Raw genomic sequence first — 19529 nt, 5'->3', positions numbered from 1 at the left:
ATTGAATATGTCTGGAAAAAACTTTAATGATTTTTATATTGATTATTATGTCATATAATTTATCGAACCCACATGAGGATTTTTTAATAAAAGCAGCTGAATATTATAAATTATTTGCCGTGTGATAGTGTCGCTTTATAAACAATTTAAAAATGCACATAAACGCTCCTCCTTGCTTTCAGCAATATACAGTTATCACATTTCTGATTTTGAATTACGTCTAATGGAACACAATTTAATTAAAAAGTAATAAAAATGAAATAATATTGGATTTGCTTTGAGGACATATAGATTAATACTCTATATTGATTAGAATAATACTCTATATTGGAATACCTACTACGTAGTCAATATGTGGGCCGTTACTTAGTTTTTTTCACTAATTACAAAAATATATTTCAGTTGTTAGACAAGCTTATACAGTGAACTTAATGGAAGAAAATGTTCTCCGTGGCAACTCCGCTGTAGTAAAGTGTCACATACCAAGTTTTGTGTCAGAATATGTCTTTGTATCATCATGGATAATAAGTGAAGGAGAGCTAGACGACATAGAAATCCCATTAAACGAATCCTCCAGCTTAAGTATTTTAAATAACTCCGTTTAATGCTTACCGTTAACATCTATTCTTCCTTCCTAGACCTATAATAGAACGTATGACGCAAAACGCATGAAATGCCGAAATTGATTTAGTTATTTTTCAGTGGTATCTCAGTCATATACAGTACATCTTTGGGAAGAGAGCGTGTTACGGGGAAATGCAGCAGTTCTCAAATGTCATATCTCTACTTTTGTAACGGAATACGTTAGCGTCTCCTCTTGGATTATATCTGAAGGAGATAAAGATGAACTAGAAATCCAGGCAGATTCTAATGATTCCGGTAGTTGTTCTGATAAAAAAATGACGCCGCTTCCTTACTTCCTATTTCTTTAAATGTCGACTAAACCCGACGCTTCCTCTTCCCTCTTTACATTGTTAGATAAGTGGAACGATAATCGTGTAATGTGATGTAGGTATTTTGCAAAATATTACTCCCTGTTTTTATTATGAGTAGGTACTAGGTACCTAAAACTCATAGAATATAATATTCTATAGTTTAGGTTCTGGATTGGTCCTTAAAGCAAACTTTCAACTGTTTTCATTCGTTATTTTACAGTGGTATCTCAATCATACACAGTACAATTTTGGGAAGAAAGCGTGTTACGAGGAAATGCGGCAGTTCTCAAATGTCTCATCTCTACTTTTGTAACGGAATATGTTAGTGTTTCCTCTTGGATTATCTCTGAAGGAGACACAGATGAATTAGAAATTAAAGCAAATACCAATGATTCCGGTAGTTCTTTATAAAAAAATAACCGATGCCTCTTCCTAGCTCCCCATTTCTTTAAGATTCATAATAAAAACCAACGCGTCCTCTCCTTCCCTATTACTTTATAGTACATTGTTAGATAAGTGGAACTAATGTATTTTTGAGTTTTTTACTCTCTTTTTATTTATCATGACTAGGTAATAAATAGAATACTTAAAACTGTAATAGTATAGTTTCGGTTCCTTCATGGCATGCAAACATTCAACTATTCATGCTTTATTTTCAGTGGTAACTCAACTGTACACTGTATATCTTTGGGAGGAAATGGTGTTGCGCGGTAATTCGGTAGTACTGAAATGTCACATACCGAGTTTCGTCACTGAGTACGTCACGGTCACATCCTGGATTATTTCTGAAGGGGACCAAGACGAAATGGAAATACATTTAAATACTAGTTCCACTTTAGGTATCATAAAGTGTATTCAATAACAGCTAATCAATAACCCCTTCCACTATCCTAATCAGTTGTTTTAGGTAATGAAATAACAATAATAATATTACTATGCCTCGTAGTTTTACTTCAATTAGTTATACCCAGTTTTGTAATAATTCCAGTCGTATCTCAGGCTTACGATGTAAAATTTTGGGAAGAATATGTTTTGCGAGGAAACGCCGCCATATTGAAATGTCAAATCCCAAGTTTCGTCTCTGAATACGTTTCGGTTAGCTCTTGGATAATTTCTGAAGATGAAAACGAACAAGAAATCAAATTAAATTCGTCTTCAAGTTTAGGTATTTGCGTTTAACATCTAGTTACACGTTTGATCCTTCCCAAGTCCCTGTTTTATTTTCTTCCCACGGACAAATTCCTTATTTAGATGGCAATCGGAAACAAACTTAATTAATACGTATATAAGGGATACAGTAGCTGGTATGTTTTACCTATCGTAATCCTTCGGCGCTCACCGTAGGTAGATACTTAAACAAGGCGTGATACAATCGTTCATATTGTTTCAGTGGTTTCTCAGTCGTACGCAGTCAATCTAATGGAGGAGTACGTTCTGAGAGGAAATAGTGCTATTTTAAAATGCCACATTCCGAGTTTCGTCTCTGAATATGTTTTCGTCACTTCGTGGATCATCAGTGAGGGCGAGACGGATCTTGATGAGATCAAACTCGATTCAAATCAAAATTTAAACGGTATGAATCATGAACAGTTTTCGCGATTTGTGTCCTGAACTCTGCTTTATCTCTTTGTACCGTAAACATAATGTAACTGTGAATTAACATCAAATTACCACGGCTGAATAACTCACATCTTCGGTTTTAAATGTTGCAATATTGGCTCTTGGATGCGAGACTGCGATATCGTTTTGTTATCGTTAGGAGGTTGTTCCTAAAATGGGTTCCTTTCTCTCCATGGGTCTCACGGCCTACCTTTCCTCAGTTTCCTACTTCCTTAGACTTAGTGCATGCAATGGAATTTGTAAGTAAATACAACCTTATGTTGTTTTGCAATGAATTTATTTTGTCCATATAATGATGAAAAGCTTTTTCTACAATACGTATTTTATTTTTCAGACGGCAAATATTTAGTCTTACCATCGGGAGAATTGCATATCCGTGATGTCGGACCCGAGGACGGTTACAAATCATACCAATGTCGTACTAAGCACAGACTCACTGGTGAAACTCGATTATCCGCTACTAAAGGAAGGCTGGTCATTACGGGTATGTGAAACAACTTTTCTATTTCTGAGACGCGCGATCAATTCATGACTTATTTTCTATTTTTAATTATTATAAAAATATGTATCACTAGTTGAATTTTATCATCGACAATGAATTTATAGCGTCGTATTGGCCTAGAGTGACAATTTTCGTAGTGTTTTAATTATATAAAAAATGTTTGCTATTAAATTTGGTTGAAATTATTATTAATCTAAGCGAATAAATGAATTAAAAATTCACGTAAAATTTTTAAATAATTATCACTTTAGGTGTTAAATAAAAGTTTTGTAATAGAATACTTTCATAACGTTCATTAGAAATCAGAAAATATTTCAAAAACTGATTTTCTTAATATTTTTTTTTAATATGAACATTGAGAGTATTTTATTACCTATCGTATGAATTTCAATTATTTTATGACGAGTAAAATAGTAAATAAATACAGTATTGCAATTCAACTACTCTACATTATTCGTCCACATACTTAAAATAACAGATTAAAGTAGCTTTACCCCATCTAAAACTATGAATTTAAATGCGATACTGTATTTATTTAATTATATCGTGTTTATAGACACAACAAAAGTGTCTATAAACTTGTTTAAATTGTTACAACTTGCCTGAATGTTGGGATAGGGTACCCTGCAGAGCCTTGACTCGCGCAACATTTTTAAAACTTATTCGCGTACTCTACCATTGCTGTTTTTAAAGAGAGATAGGGGCATATGAGGACTGTTCTTTGTGATTGACTTGGATATTTCGTGGTCCCGCCTTTTCTCAACATACACAGAGCCGGTGGGTCATGTTCCTCCGAAGGTTCCCAGTGCGCAGACAACCATTGGCTTCCAGTTTAGCGAACATACAAGTCTCGCAGTTTTGTGCCCAGCACAGGCTTTTCCTGCACCTCTTTACCGGTAAGATTTCTAAATAAAATCCTTCTTCAGTCTTACTGAATATCATCAGCAGTGTCCACGTACTGGATTAAAGTATTATCAGTATTCCTTGTCCCAGTATTCAGGTAAAGTAATTCCATTTCACTGCTCGTAGTAAATTTCCCACTTTTTAGAACCGGTCGGGCGAGTACCTCCTAAGTTCGCATCTATATTAACTGGAACAATGTTCGAGGTTAAGAAAGGCGATTCATACGCTTTGCAATGTCCCGCACAAGCGTTCCCAACCCCACTGTTCAGGTAAATGTTGATTGAGTGGCATTATTTCTTTTGTCACTGTTTGTATAGAACCCGTTGGGCGCGTACCTCCGAAATTCGCTTCTGTTGTGATGGGAACTATGATTGGAATCAAGAAAGATCAATCTTTGGCCTTACAATGTCCTGCGCAGGCGTTCCCCGTTCCAATCTTCAGGTATTGTGCCTAACAATCTTTTTGTAATTATATCAATTCCGCGGTAGATAATGAAGGATGTTTGGGCAATATGTTAATTTTCAATTTTGCTACAGAACCAATGGGGAAAGTATCTCCAAAGTTTCCATCCCTAGAAAAAAGTAGACTATTCAACTTCGACGCGAATCAAAGTTTTTCGCTATTGTGTCCCGCGCAAGCCTTCCCTGCCCCAATGTTTAGGTAAGGCTTTAAAAATTATTACTGCTTACGATTGTATAACTTACTTTCGAATCGAAAATTTCCTTTCATAGAACCAATGGGAAAAGTGTCTCCAAAGTTCCCCACCGGTGATATAAGTAGAACATTCATTGCCAGTTCGAAGGACAGCGTTCCTTTACTTTGTCCAGCGCAAGGGTTCCCCGCACCAGCGTTTAGGTAATTATATAGAACATTCTCTATGACTTAATACTCTTTCGTGGACAGAACCCATGGGCAAAGTGTCACCAAAGTTTCCGTCAATGGAAACAGGCCGCAGCTTTACTTATTCTTCACAATCTTGCGTCACAATGCTTTGTCCGGCACAAGCATTTCCGTCGCCAGTGTTCAGGTATAATTACTTATTCTAGTTAATATTGTCTCTAGAGCCAGTTGGTCGGGTACCGCCAAAATTCCCTTCGATGGATAGTTCAAGAAGTTTCAGCGCTGTGTTAAACGAAAATTTGACAATACTGTGTCCAGCACAGGCCTTCCCAGTCCCACTGTTCAGGTAAATTAGGACTACATATGATTCTTCATTCAACGAATATTGTTTAATCTTTAGAGCCGGTTGGTCAGGTTCGACCTAAGTTTACAACTGGTGACAAAAGTCGTGCCTTCGATACCATGGGTGGTGATAACGTTACAATTCTGTGTCCCGCACAAGGTTACCCCGCCCCAGCTTTCAGGTACATCACAACATATAAATATTACCTAAATATTTTTGCATTTCTTTTCATAGAACCAATGGGTAGCGCCGCTCCAAAAGTAGCAACAAAAGTTATAGATATAACAGAAATCCTTACAAATAATACGGTATCATTACTATGCCCAGCGCAGGCTTTCCCTGTTCCAATGTTCAGGTAATAACAATTCCTACATTACGTAGATCCGCGTAGAATAACATTATATTTTTATCTTCAGAACCTGTAGGAAGAGTTTCTCCGAAGTTTCCTACAATGGATAATGTTAGAGGTTTTAATACATTTTTGAACACTAGTGTGACACTGCTGTGTCCCGCCCAGGCTTTTCCCGTCCCTCTGTTCAGGTAATGTCCTTAGTTAACCGAGTTACATGTCAATGTTCTCTTTTAGAGCCTATTAACAACGCTCCACCAAAAGTCCCAAGCAAAATAATTGAGTTCTTGGAGGTTAAAATGAATTCGAGCGTTACATTGCTTTGCTTGGCACAGGCATTTCCAATTCCAATGTTTAGGTGAGTTTTCAATTTCGTTAATTCATTTATCGTACATTTGTTTTAGAGCCAGTCGGTCTAAAAGCCCCTACCTTTTCTACGGATTTTAAACTGGCGTGGTATGTAAAGGACGTTAAACAAGGCTTCGCGTTACTTTGCCCAGCACAGGGATACCCAGCCCCTTTATTCAGGTATCTTAACCTTTTACTGTTTTAGAACCCATTGGCTTCAAAAGTCCTTCATTTTCAAGTGGTTCAAAATTGGCATGGTTTGAAATTACATCCAGACAAAATTTTGCCTTAATATGTCCTGCCCAGGCGTTCCCCGTGCCAGTATTTAGGTGAGCACAATTTAGTAGATGCATTCTATATTTTCTGCAAAATTTCAGAGCCCATCGACTCGAAGTCACCTACTTTGTCTACCGATGATAAATTAGCTTGGTGTATGCGAAAAATAGGAGAAAACATATCATTAATTTGTCCGGCTCAGGGACATCCTATTCCCATATTCAGGTACATCCTTACCTTAGCTTTTGTATTAAGTTTACTCTCATATTATTCTAGAACCTATTGGATCGAAGTCACCCACTTTCTCCACTGATAATAAGTTTTCTTGGTACGTGAGGAACGTTGGCCAAAGTTTAAACATCCTGTGTCCGGCGCAGGGTTTCCCAGTACCAGTGTTCAGGTGAATAAATTAACCTTTTTCAATTATAGAACCGGTTGGATTTAAATCTCCGACATTTTCAAACGACGTTCAGTTTTCTGGGATAACTCGTAAAACGGGTCAAGATTTTGCACTTTTATGCCAAGCGCAAGCGTTCCCAGTCCCATTGTTCAGGTGAGGCAAGAATAAAATAATATTTATATTATAATCATATTATTCTCGCAGAACCAATTGGCTTCAAAGCACCGTCTTTTTCTATGGAGTTTAAAAGCACAACACTTACAAAAGTGTTAGATCAAGCGATTGTTTTATTGTGTCAGGCTCAAGCTCACCCTCCACCTATTTTCAAGTGAGTGATCTTAATTACTTACAAGATATTCTTTTGGCCCAGAACCGGTTACAGCAAAAGCACCAGCCTTTGCAACTTCTGCATCCGCATATAATTACGAAATCGAAAGAAACTCCAGTGGTTCTATGCTTTGCCAAGCCCAAGGGTACCCTAAACCAATGTTCAGGTATGTTTGATCTCGTCAGCGTAATGCTCTTGTTTTTAGAACCTGTTGGAGCTAAAGCACCTTCTTTTTCCACTGACTCAAAAGGGAGTATATTTATTAGAGAAGTTGGGCAAAGTTTCGCATTGCTCTGTCAGGCACAAGCGTCCCCTATCCCCATTTTTAGGTAAGTCGTTATTAATATATAATTGTTTGCTACAGAGCCCGTAAGCTCTAAACCGCCAACCTTCTCCACTGATTTTACACTATCTGCGGTTACAAGATATAAGGGCCACAGTTTCACCATGTTATGTCAAGCTCAGGCTTTTCCTACACCAATATTCAGGCAAGTGTCTCGATATTACAAATTATATGTAAAGGTTATACTTAAAAAGTTTTTGTTAAGAATTTTATAAGTCACAGTATAATATTTCTACATAATTATATGTGCAGAACCTGTGGGAAGCAAAGCTCCTTCTTTTTCAACTGAGTCAGCACTTTCTTCCCTAAAAAGGCATGAAGGTCAAAGCTTTGCTCTACTGTGTCAAGCGCAAGCTTTCCCAGTTCCCATTTTCAGGCAAGTTTCAAACCAAACCCTTTTTCATATAATGTTGTAGAACCGGTTGGCGCTAAGTCCCCTACATTTTCCTCTGAATCGATGGGCAGCATATTCCGAAAACGTTTAGGCCAAGGCTTCGCTCTTCTTTGTCAGGCACAGAGTTATCCTGCACCGATATTCAGGCAAGTGTTTTTTTGAACTACAGAACCGGTTGGCTCCAAAGCACCCACCTTCTCGACGGATGCTCGTAGTATAACGTTTGTTCGCAATGTCGGCCAAAGTTTCAGTTTATTGTGTGAAGCTCAAGCCTCTCCTGTACCAATCTTCAGGCAAGTTCGTTTATATATATGATATCATTACGGTCGTTATATAGTCTTCTGCTACCTCCTATATGTATTTATTTTAATGTCTCGAAATTTCTTATATGACAATTGAAATATTTATTTTTATTTAGAGCCCATAGCGAGTGCGGCGCCAAGTATTACGGCCACTCCCAAGCCTACCGTGCTTTCTCCTCAACTGTCTCCACTGACACTTTTGTGCCCAGCGCAAGGGTATCCTGTCCCAATCTCAAGGTGCGTCGATTTGTATTCTCTGCATTTAAATTTCAATGCTACAAATCATTTAAAAACCTTGTTTTATTCCAATTTATATGGAAAAGCTATCGTTTAATTTATTTGTGTAAGTATTAATTTAATTTGTCTTCTGCTTATAAACCAGCCGTTGTTATTTGTGTAAGGGAGTGAGAATTGTCATCTCCGTTATTACAGAACCGACTAATAAAATCGCACCTAGAAAAGATACCAGTAAGATATTTGAAGGTTGGGAAGTTTTCATTGTACCACGGGGTGATATTGCGTATTTAACATGTCAAGTTGCCGCCTACCCTGCGCCAATATTTAGGTGAGTTAGCACATTGTACGGTCCACTTTACATTCCAGAGCCAAGTGGTAGGACCGGACCAAAAGTGACCGGTGATGGGCTTAACCGGCAGATAGGTCGAGCCAGTGAGAGTCTTGCGCTCCTGTGCGAAGTCCAAGCTAATCCTGCGCCTTTGACGAGGTACGGCAGTTAGATGATTTTGGCCGGTCGTGTCCATCTCACGCATTCATTGATCACGTAGTCATACCATTATCACCCCCATGTACTGATATGCGTTGTTATTGCAGTCCACGGCGGCCGCCCCGCCCGCGCGTGACATGAAGGCGTGATGAAACGCGGCCGGCCGCGCGCCCCTATTATGGTCCCCAGCCAAAGTAACGATTGAGCGGCGCAAACACCTGTTGGTAAGTGTCAGGGTGTTTTTGCTTTCATTCAGACGCTTTAATCTTTACTTTGTGCTTTTCGTGAGTCAAGGCTGCACCTTATGTATTGTTTTCACTCAAACAGCATAATATCCTCCTTGGTCATCTAGGTGGCTTTTTAATGCGTTTTGTCTGCATAGCTTTGGAAATTGTTTTGTACACATGTTAAAGTGAAGCGGTCACATGTTTTATTTGTTAGATATACTTATTTTTTCTTTATTCTCATGGCGACCTTGATTATTTCTTGCTTGAGATCGTCTTTTTTCTTCTTCAAGAGCCAACAAACAGCCTTCCTCCAAAGCTGTCTAGTGGTCGGTTGCAGGAATCTCAATTAGGTTTCGGAGAGACTGGAACTATGCTATGTCTTGGCCAAGGTTATCCTGTCCCTTCTTTCAGGTGGGTAGTTTTGTTAAGGAACTATTGAAATTTTGGAAAACAGGCGGCATTGCCCTTGGTCTTGGGATAGTGAATGATCTTAATAATTAACTGTAGCATATCTGAGTATAAAATCTTTATTAATATTAGATTGAATTAGTTTAAAATGTATTTGAACGGAGTCTCTTTTGTTACAGATGGTATAAATTCATTGATGGCACCACTCGAAAACAACCAGTCACCCTTGACGACAGAGTGAAACAAGTATCTGGAACCCTGATCATTAAGGAAGCTAAAGTTGAAGATTCTGGAAAGTACTTATGCGTTGTTAACAATTCCGTTGGAGGTGAGTCGGTAACAAATCATACAAGAATATAATATGAAATCATTGAATAATGTGTGAACCTATAACTGTTGCTTAACTTCAGGTGAATCCGTGGAAACCGTACTGACCGTAACAGCTCCTCTGAAAGCTACTGTTGAACCAGCCACGCAAACTGTAGACTTTGGACGCCCAGCAGTCTTCACTTGCAGATACGAAGGCAATCCCGTTAAGACTATTACCTGGCTTAAAGACGGAAAGGATATCAAGCACCACGACACCATTTTAAGGTATGATACTCAATATTTATTTCACTGTTTTTTACGCTAGCGTTAGTAGAATAATGGAACGAGTTCAAAATTCAATATAGAACAGAACATTGGTAATGAAGAGTATTTTTTTTCGGTACTAAAGTAATGCCTGTCAAGCCAGGTCCAAAACCTGACACCAATTATAATCATTTTATTATCAAACACGGCGGACAGTTCTTGTAAACACACCCTACGGATATACGGATATATTCCGTTAACACTCGCAATTTTAACCTTTTGCGATCTTTTTTCCATCTACAGTGTTACCCATATAATATGCCAATATAGACATTTAAAGAAAGACATGATTTCCGATGGTCATGTACAATTCAAAGAAATTCAATGTTAGAAAATAACTAATTTAAGAATTTTATATGAATTTCAGGATTGAATCGGTAAAGAAGGAAGACAAGGGAATGTACCAATGCTTTATTAGAAACGATCAAGAGAGCGCAGGTGCTAGTGCTGAACTGAAACTCGGAGGACGATGTGAGTAATAATTATACAGAGTTAATTTTTCAAGTGAGCGTGTATAAATCGGCGGCCAAATGTGAAGAATACCGAAAAATATTCAAAGAACTATTTTTCTCTAATCTTCGGCACCGGGTCTTTTATAGTGCAGCCATATTATAAAGGTATAACTTAAAAAATATTGTTACCATAATTATAATTTGCTATAATTCGCATAATTTTCAATTAGATATAACCAGCCAAATTAGAATAAAACTCGTATTCTCAAAGAAATGGGTTCTTTGGTATAAGCATCTATTCATTTTAATCCTTTCAAAAACACAAAACGTACTACCTTACCATAAAATTATATATTTTCAGTCGAACCACCCCAGATTAGACACAGCTTTGGCGAACAGACCTTCCGCTCCGGCCCGTCCCTGCGCTTAAAGTGCGTTGCATCTGGAAACCCCACTCCTGACATCACATGGCTCTTGGACGGTGAGAAGCTGAACAGCGGAGATCGCCTGCAAATTGGACAATTCGTTACTGCTGACGGCAACGTGGAATCCCATCTTAACATCTCCTCTGTACACACCAACGACGGCGGTCTTTACACTTGCTCTGCTTCTAGCAAGGTCTGTCATAGTTATGTTTCGTTTTTACGTTTTAAATCTCACAATTAATATAAAGTACGAAGTCTTGACTTTTTTTATGTGATTATTCTTTACAAAAAGCTTATTTTTAATTCCAAGTTTTCGTACACGGGGTCATTTTGACATAACTTTACTAAATGAAACCACTAAATTCGTCTTTACATTTGCTAAAATGATTCCAAAAACCATACATGAATAACGTATAGTTTCACCAAAAATCCCAGTTTTACTTTACTGATTTCTTCATCATTGTGTAGTCAAGTACGAATATAGTGAGTGCGTAAGTGAATTTTTAATAAAAATGTGATGTTGCCTCTTGGAGTAGTATTACTGGCATTAGGCGTCAAAATCATCCCGTAAAACGTAGACTTAATTGAATTTCATTGAGCAATAATAACAATAAGATTTAATTGAACTAACAAAAATAGATTTTTTGTTCAATACGTTAATTGCAACATGCACACAAAATGTTAAAATTACAACCTACAACCAAATTAAGATCTCAAAAATTTGTCTTTGCTTCTTTTCTATATTGAAGGTCGGAAGTGCATCCCACTCATCTCGCGTCAACGTTTATGGCCTGCCCTACGTCCGACCCATGAAGAAACGCCCCGTGGTCGCTGGAGACACCCTCATCGTGCACTGCCCAGTTGCCGGCTACCCGATTGAATCTATTGTTTGGGAACGTGATGGACGGTTAGTATCCACAAAATATATAATGCTGTTTCTCAATTATTCTGAGGTACTATAACTTATATTATCCACTACCATTAAAAATAGTATCTACCATTCTTACATAGCATCACACTGTTACACTTTTCAGATGTAAAAGTTTACCAACTCCACGTTTCGCTATCCATTTTATGTTCCATGTAGTAGGAGAACCATTCTTACAAAATTTAATAAATTTCAGTGTGCTGCCAATCAACCGCAAACAGAAGGTATTCCCCAACGGCACACTGGTAATCGAGAACGTTGAACGCATGAGCGACGAAGCTACCTACACGTGTGTTGCCAAGAACTCCCAGGCCTTCACCTCCAAGGGCACACTTGAACTGCAAGTCATGGGTAAGTGTGACTTAAAATAATTATATTAAATTGGTTCAGACATGACGGATACAGCGTGGATACATTATTAAATCGTCGGTTTTTTGTTCCAAATTCGTTAGGCCGTTATATTTTGTTTGATAGTCTAGAAAATGTTTAGTTGTCGGCTAGTCAGACGTTTCGGACGTGTGGCGGTACAATCGATGCATACACCGCCATCTTGTCAATATCGCCGGAACTGCAAGAGGATCGATGCAGTGACGCAACTACAGTGATATCACACAGCAATCACGATAGATGGCGACGTCGATCCTGAATCACGCTTGCACAATTTGAGCGACGCGTTGCATATATACCATCTCCGAATAGGAACCGTCGGAGGGGCCGCGGCCGGTCAGGCGCAACATCTGCCTGACTGGGAATCTTCCCCTTCCATAGAGGAACGCATCCATCTGTTCCTCTACAGTGGCGTCTACCTTTACGCCGCTACAGTGGTGACCCTTGACGCTGAACATTATCGCACCGTCATCAATGAGACCAGCCACAACTGCATCGTCGTCGCTTCGCACCACCTCGTCATCCATCACTTCCTTTCCATCCAGCCAGTCAACACTTCGCACAGCCAGCCAGCACTCCAGCCATTAAGGTTACCATATGCATGCTGCCAATGCAAGCCTGGTACCTTCGGCACTCCTGCACGGACTTCGGCTCCAACGTCACGGCACAACTGCGCTACAGCCGGACCATCTTCGGGCAGCATTCGCCGGTTGTCGTGGTATAGCCACGTGACGCACCGAACTCATCACAGAAGACGCAACATCGATTCCGACTCACTGGGATCGAAGTCAGTTAGCTTCGCTTCAAAGGAGCTGATTACTCGCGCACAGCCCTGACTCACTAGGGCCAATTGCGCACGGTTCCGACTCACTCGGACCGCACCCCCGACTCACTGGGGGCATCTCACCCCGACTCACTGAGGCATCTCACCCCGACTCACTGAGGCATCTCACCCCGACTCACTGGGGCATATTCACCCCGACTCACTGGGGCATCAACACCCAGACTCACTGGGGCATCAACTCTCTGGCACTGGCAAGCTACAATTAGCATCGAAGAAGACTCGACTGAAGACTTTCGACCTCCGGTCTCCGGAGGGGAGTGATGTGGCGGTACAATCGATGCATACACCGCCATCTTGTCAACATCGCCGGAACTGCAAGAGGATCGATGCAGTGACGCAACTACAGTGATATCACACAGCAATCACGATAGATGGCGACGTCGATCCTGAATCACGCTTGCACAATTTGAGCGACGCGTTGCATATATACCATCTCCGAATAGGAACCGTCGGAGGGGCCGCGGCCGGTCAGGCGCAACATTTGCCTGACTGGAAATCTTCCCCTTCCATAGAGGAACGCATCCATCTGTTCCTCTACAGTGGCGTCTACCTTTACGCCGCTACAGACGCGTCGCAATACTGAAACGTGAGGTTAGTAGAGGTACTTAGTAAAGTTATCATACTAACTGAAAATTTACAATTACTATACGGAAAAAGGATAGGCTTTTAGTCAATGCCTTGAAGCTCGATGTTTGAAAATTGGAATGGACATCCAAGTTTAAAACGCCTAGCATAATTTAAATATTATCTTATACAACACGAATGGCGACTCGCTAGAAATGTGTATCTACCTATTATTATTTATATTCTTAGACATATCAAACGTGTTGCGCCTAAATAATATTTTCACGCGATTTGGTCTGCCATGTCTGAACATTTACTAAGACATCCCTGAGCCGTGTATAGTATTATGTTCTCTAAGAACACCCTGTGTAATCAGGCTTAGGTGCAACTTACTTGCTAAAATTTACGGATAAAGCAAAAAATACTTTATTAAAATTCTCAGTGGTGTCACATTAGTGTGTAAGAACCTGCAAAGAGGATCAAGCTATTGCTGGAAAATATTTCCTATTACTAATTTTTCAAATTTAATCGAAAAAATCTTTAACTACCGAGTTTCTGAGAAAATAAATTTTAAAATTTGTATTGAAGCTCTGTATGGGTAATCCTCAAATGCATTTGAATTTATGCATTATTTAAAAGTTCTTTCAATTTGGTTCTTGCGATAATATTAAAGGAGAATATATCTTATTCTACAATTTAAATTATAGAAACTCGGTATTTTATTTGTAAAAATGCTATAGAGAAATATTAAATTACGTAGTTATTTAAAAAACCACAACCATACCTCATAATTATATGATAATTCATATAAAAAACAACTTAATTCGACTCTATGGCATTTCTATGTAAAATTGTACACTAATGATATATTTTTTTCAGCCGACTTGGTAACTGACAATTGTCTAAGAACTAATTACAATCTTTTAATATTTAATTAGGTTCAAAGATGTTTATACCCGCCAAAGCTACATCGTTTGCCACAGACGCCTCTGCGTTTAGAACAAATCAATTATTCCTAAAATGTCACATTGTCCTCCCCGATTTTTAATCCATAAAAATTTAATAGGCTTGTTATTAAACAGGAGCCTTACTGATTTTACCGAGAAACGAAATTATCATTACTGTGATATTCAATATGTCAAAAGTTCTTAACGAAAATTTGACAACAATTAAGAAAACCAACTCGATCTTATATGAATTCGTAAGTGACACACTTCAGGATTTACAAATTTCCGTGGCAAATAAAAACAGCTAATATTATATTAATGCTACGCTTCCCGAGGAATCCCAGTTACTATCGGCTTACTGTTGATTCTATTTCTCGTTTATTTCCAAAATCCATTTAAGTATTATGTAGTGTAAATATTTAAACTAACGTCGTAGTGCCACCACAAATCACGCCTTTTGAATTTGGAGAAGAAATACTGAATGAAGGAGAAACTGCATCAGTGCAATGCGTAGTAAGCAAGGGGGATCTTCCAATTACATACAAATGGTTATTTAATGGCGAAGAAATCAAGACACAAAATACACTCGGAATTCTCATCACAAAAATTAGCAAAAAAACATCCATATTAAACATTGAAGCCGTGAGTGCAATTCATCGAGGTTCCTACACGTGTGAGATCAAAAATGCAGCCGGAATGACCAATCACACCACGGTTCTAAGTGTTAACGGTTCGCTACGACCATTATTTTTTATTTTATATAGTAATAGCTTCTTACATTATAACAGTTCCACCCCAAATCTCACCCTTCGAATTTGGCGATGAACCTGCTAACGCCGGTGACACCGTTTCGGTTCAATGCGTTATGAATAAAGGAGACCTGCCTGCAAACTTCTCATGGAGCCTTAATGGAAAGAAAATTTCGCAGGGCAATACTGTAGGAATAGCCATCGGAAGCATGAGTCGTAAAATGTCCATTCTTAACATAGATTCAGTGAATGGCACCCATAGAGGAGTATATACGTGCCATGTTGAAAATTTTGCTGGTCAAGTGAATCACAGTTCTACATTGGAAGTTAATGGTTATTTTTAGTTTTAAACTAATCTCTATTTTATGTATATTATTTGAGGTCAAATTATTTGTTTTTATTAGTGTTTGATTAATTGTAGTTTACCGTAACAGTTCTACCCCAAATCCATCCATTCACCTTCGGAGAAGATCCAGCCAACGCGGGTGACACAGTCGGTATCCAATGCATGGTGACTAAGGGAGACGTCCCAGTAAACTTAACATGGCATTTAAATGGAAAGCCAGTCAATCAGATACAAGGCATAACAGTTACGAAAATTGGCCATAAAGCAAGCAGTCTATCGATAGACTCAGTTGCTTCCATACATACTGGCGCATATACCTGCTCGGCCCGTAACCAAGCCGGCCACGCAAATTATTCTTCGGATTTGGCTGTAAATGGTATTTAAATCAAAAACAAAGAGGTTTTGTTAATTTATATCGTTGGTAATCCTTATATTCCGGACTTTATTTGTTGTTAATTCATCCCTCCTCCTCCTATCTCTCGTTTCTATGTTTGGTATACAGAACAAGAAAATAATAAACTTTTCAATTGTTGAGTATCGCATTGTTCTTCACAACACATTTCCTGTACGTATGTTATTTTCTCAGTGGTTCCACAAGTAACACCTTTCGATTTCGGTGAAGAAATCCTCAACCAAGGTGATACCGTCTCACTGACCTGCACAGTTGGAAAAGGCGATTTGCCTTTAAAAATTCATTGGCAATTAAATGGTCAATTATTAAACTCGGGTAATGGCGTATTAATAAACAGAAATGGTAAAAGAATATCGATGTTGAGCATAGAGAACGTTCAGCATGAGCACGTGGGCAATTACACTTGTATAGCGGAAAACGAAGCCGGTCGCAGTAGCCACAGCGCGGTTCTCAACGTAAATGGTATACGATATTCTACCACACCATGACAAATTTCAATACTTTTTTTGGCTTAGCTTTTGTTCGCACGTTGTTTATTTATATAGTTTCTTTTATTATTGAGATTTATCCTCTTTCATTGATTTCCCGTTTTTATTTTTGTAATAAATCCAACACTTGTATGTATTTATTGTCAAGCGCGATAGTCGTGCCACAACAATGGACGTGTTTAATCCCGTAAATTATATATTATGTAATAATCATAATAGGTCACTAGCACGACGTTCCACTTGAGATGACGGAAATGTCTGTGGCAATATGCGATTTAAGCTCAGCGGTGTATTATGTTTCTTACTGTATATGAAGAAATTGGAAAAAATCGTTTAGTTGCACCACAAATCCTGCCATTTGATTTCGGCACGGAACCTCTTAATGACCAAGAAATGGCCGTTGTCATATGCACTGCCAGCAAAGGGGACTTGCCACTTAATATCACATGGTACTTCAACGGAAAACCTGTTAAGTCAGAAAGTAATGGCATCATATTATCAAACACAAAGCGTACAAGTCAACTCACAATAGAGTCTGTGACCCATCATAACCAAGGAAATTACTTCTGCATTGTGAAAAACCAAGCGGGCATGGCAAATCATACGGCTGAACTATACGTGAACGGTATTTTATTGTATTTTTTACTTTAATCTCGTGTATTGTTTTTTTTTTTATTCAATACTTACGCTTATGCCTGAAACTCCATTCGCCCTTAACAATTTGTATCTATTCTACTTTTGTTTTTATATAAATAAACTGGTTTTCATGTGTCTCGTATGCAAATCCCGTTCGATTTCTGCCGCCAGGCAGGCACTCATGTAAACATCATTCGGTACCTATGCATATCTCAGTCTAATGAAATTACTAGAGCCATAAAAAGTTTTGTAATTTAAACTTGTTCATTGCGTTCTTTGTTTGGTAGATCTTTATATTACCGTCAAATGTTAGGTAATCGTCTTGTTCGTCTTACCTTGTGTATAAAAAATATTAATATAACAAAAACTACAACTGTACTTAGATACAAATACAAAAAAATACTGGAATTAATGGTTTAATAAGCTTAAATGAAACACAATCTTTAAAAAGTGTTATATCTTAATCGTATTTATTTTAATGCTCAAGATCTTGCCAACTAAGTTCACAAAATTCTCATTTAAATATATATATAAACATTACTTTTACTTACAATAAAAGCTCCACGTAAAAAAGCTCTCTCGTGTATTTCCGCCGCCTAATAACGAGGTGCAAGTGAGACCATAATTATTAAATTTAAAGGACTTCGAAGACAATAAAGTTAATGAACATGATGAGGTGTGCCATATTTTGTAATAAAAAAATACCCTGACAACAAACCCAACCACTTACCTATCCTTGTAACTTTGGCGGGTCATATATACATTACTAGTTTAAAAAATTATACGCAATACAAGTCACGCATATCGTTGCTAGAATATTATTTAGTTTTAAAATTACAAGGTGTTGTATAACAATGTCCTTTCAGTGGCACCAATTATAGCTCCCTTTGATTTCGACGAATCAATATTTTACGGCGAAGGAGTGCAAGTAACATGCTACGTTCCTAAAGGAGACAAACCTTTAAATTTCAAGTGGAACTTTAGTGAAGAAGATGTGAGTTTACTAGCCGGGGTGAACATCATGAATGTTGGGGACAGGGGTTCAGCTCTTATTATACCTATGGTGACGGCCAAACATTCTGGCAATTACTCATGCACCGCCTCCAATATTGTCGCCAGTGCTAGTCATCACGCCATGCTCAATGTCAAGGGTATAAAGCCTCGATGAATCGTCTATAGCTTTATGTACTGTTTCAATGTTACAAAGTATATTTTTTATAGATATATATTATTTTTTACGCAAATATAATAACACCTATATGTAGTCTACCCAATCATTTCTTTCAGTGGCACCAATCATATCTCCTTTCGAATTTGATGATGCGGTATTTTATGGCGAAAGTATACAGGTTATGTGTCATATACCGAAAGGCGATATGCCACTAACCCTCACGTGGTCATTCCGTGGCCACATATTACAAAAGAGTGGCGACATCATTATAACAAAAGTAGGACACAGAAGCTCTATATTAGCAATCCCAGCTGTAACTGAAAAACATACCGGAAATTATACCTGCACAGCTTCCAATACAGTAGCCAGTACCAACCACACAGCTATATTAAACGTTCAGGGTATCGTTATTATATATTATACATTTTTGTTTGTTAATTTCTTTTTATATATTTACCCTCGCTAGTTCCTCCGCACATCGTTCCATTTGTGGCCGAAGAGCCAGTCTTTGCCGGCGAATCCGTACAATTGACGTGTCACGTATCGAAAGGCGATGGACCTCTTACAATTACATGGAGTTTTCATGGCAAGGAGTTATCTTCGCACCAAGGCATTACAACAATGAAGATAGGCGAACGAACGTCACTGCTGACCATATCTAGCGCAACAGCGAGTCACAGTGGCGAATACTCATGCCATGTTGCTAACCAAGCCGGACTGGCTGTTCATTCTACAACAGTTAACGTTCATGGTACCCCTTATTCCGTTAGCCGCTTTTGCCTACATACTTATATATAGCACGTTGCACGCTTGGTTCATCAATAATTTTTGGCTTTCTGAATTAACAGTATTGCCATACATCGTACCTTTTGAGGCGGACGAGTCGGTGTTCGCCGGCGAACCAGTCCAGCTCAATTGTCATGTATCAAAGGGTGACCTGCCATTAGATATCAAGTGGCATTTTCATGGTTTTGAAAACACTTCATCGCATCTCGGCATCCTGACTACCAAAATGACATCGCGTACTTCGTTTCTGTCGATTGCGGCTGCCACTGCCAGTCACAGTGGCAACTATACCTGCGTAGCAACCAACAGTGCCGGCTCTACTAACCATTCCACTGTCCTTAATGTTCATGGTCAGTTTGTTTAGACATCGTATCGCATTTGGTTCATCACATCGATTTTGTACTATATGTTTACAGAATCAGCATGAATTCTGTCAACATATATACCTGTACAAATAACGTGCGCTTATTGTTTGGATTTTTTTTTCATTCCTTTCTTATTTTTTTCATACAGTAATAC

At 38.5% G+C, this 19529-nt stretch overlaps 1 protein-coding gene across 1 annotated transcript in view; it reads left to right on the top strand.

Annotated features, from left to right (window-relative positions):
• LOC115448741 (Down syndrome cell adhesion molecule-like protein Dscam2) overlaps positions 1-19529 on the top strand; it is a 61308-nt gene that overhangs the window by 24984 nt on the left and 16795 nt on the right. Inside the window, exons 5-16 of the mRNA XM_037442338.1 lie at positions 1595-1774; positions 1924-2100; positions 2326-2508; positions 2890-3039; positions 8316-8448; positions 9422-9570; positions 9653-9836; positions 10243-10346; positions 10689-10945; positions 11502-11659; positions 11877-12031; positions 16755-17042. Of these exons, the coding sequence (XP_037298235.1) occupies positions 1595-1774; positions 1924-2100; positions 2326-2508; positions 2890-3039; positions 8316-8448; positions 9422-9570; positions 9653-9836; positions 10243-10346; positions 10689-10945; positions 11502-11659; positions 11877-12031; positions 16755-17042 (2118 nt within the window). The remainder of the gene's footprint in view (positions 1-1594; positions 1775-1923; positions 2101-2325; positions 2509-2889; positions 3040-8315; positions 8449-9421; positions 9571-9652; positions 9837-10242; positions 10347-10688; positions 10946-11501; positions 11660-11876; positions 12032-16754; positions 17043-19529) is intronic.

This window comes from Manduca sexta, chromosome 24 (assembly GCF_014839805.1).
Source record: "Manduca sexta isolate Smith_Timp_Sample1 chromosome 24, JHU_Msex_v1.0, whole genome shotgun sequence".
Lineage (NCBI taxonomy): Eukaryota > Metazoa > Arthropoda > Insecta > Lepidoptera > Sphingidae > Manduca > Manduca sexta.
Note: the sequence above shows the minus strand (reverse complement) of the source record. Positions and strands in the feature narration are given on the sequence as shown.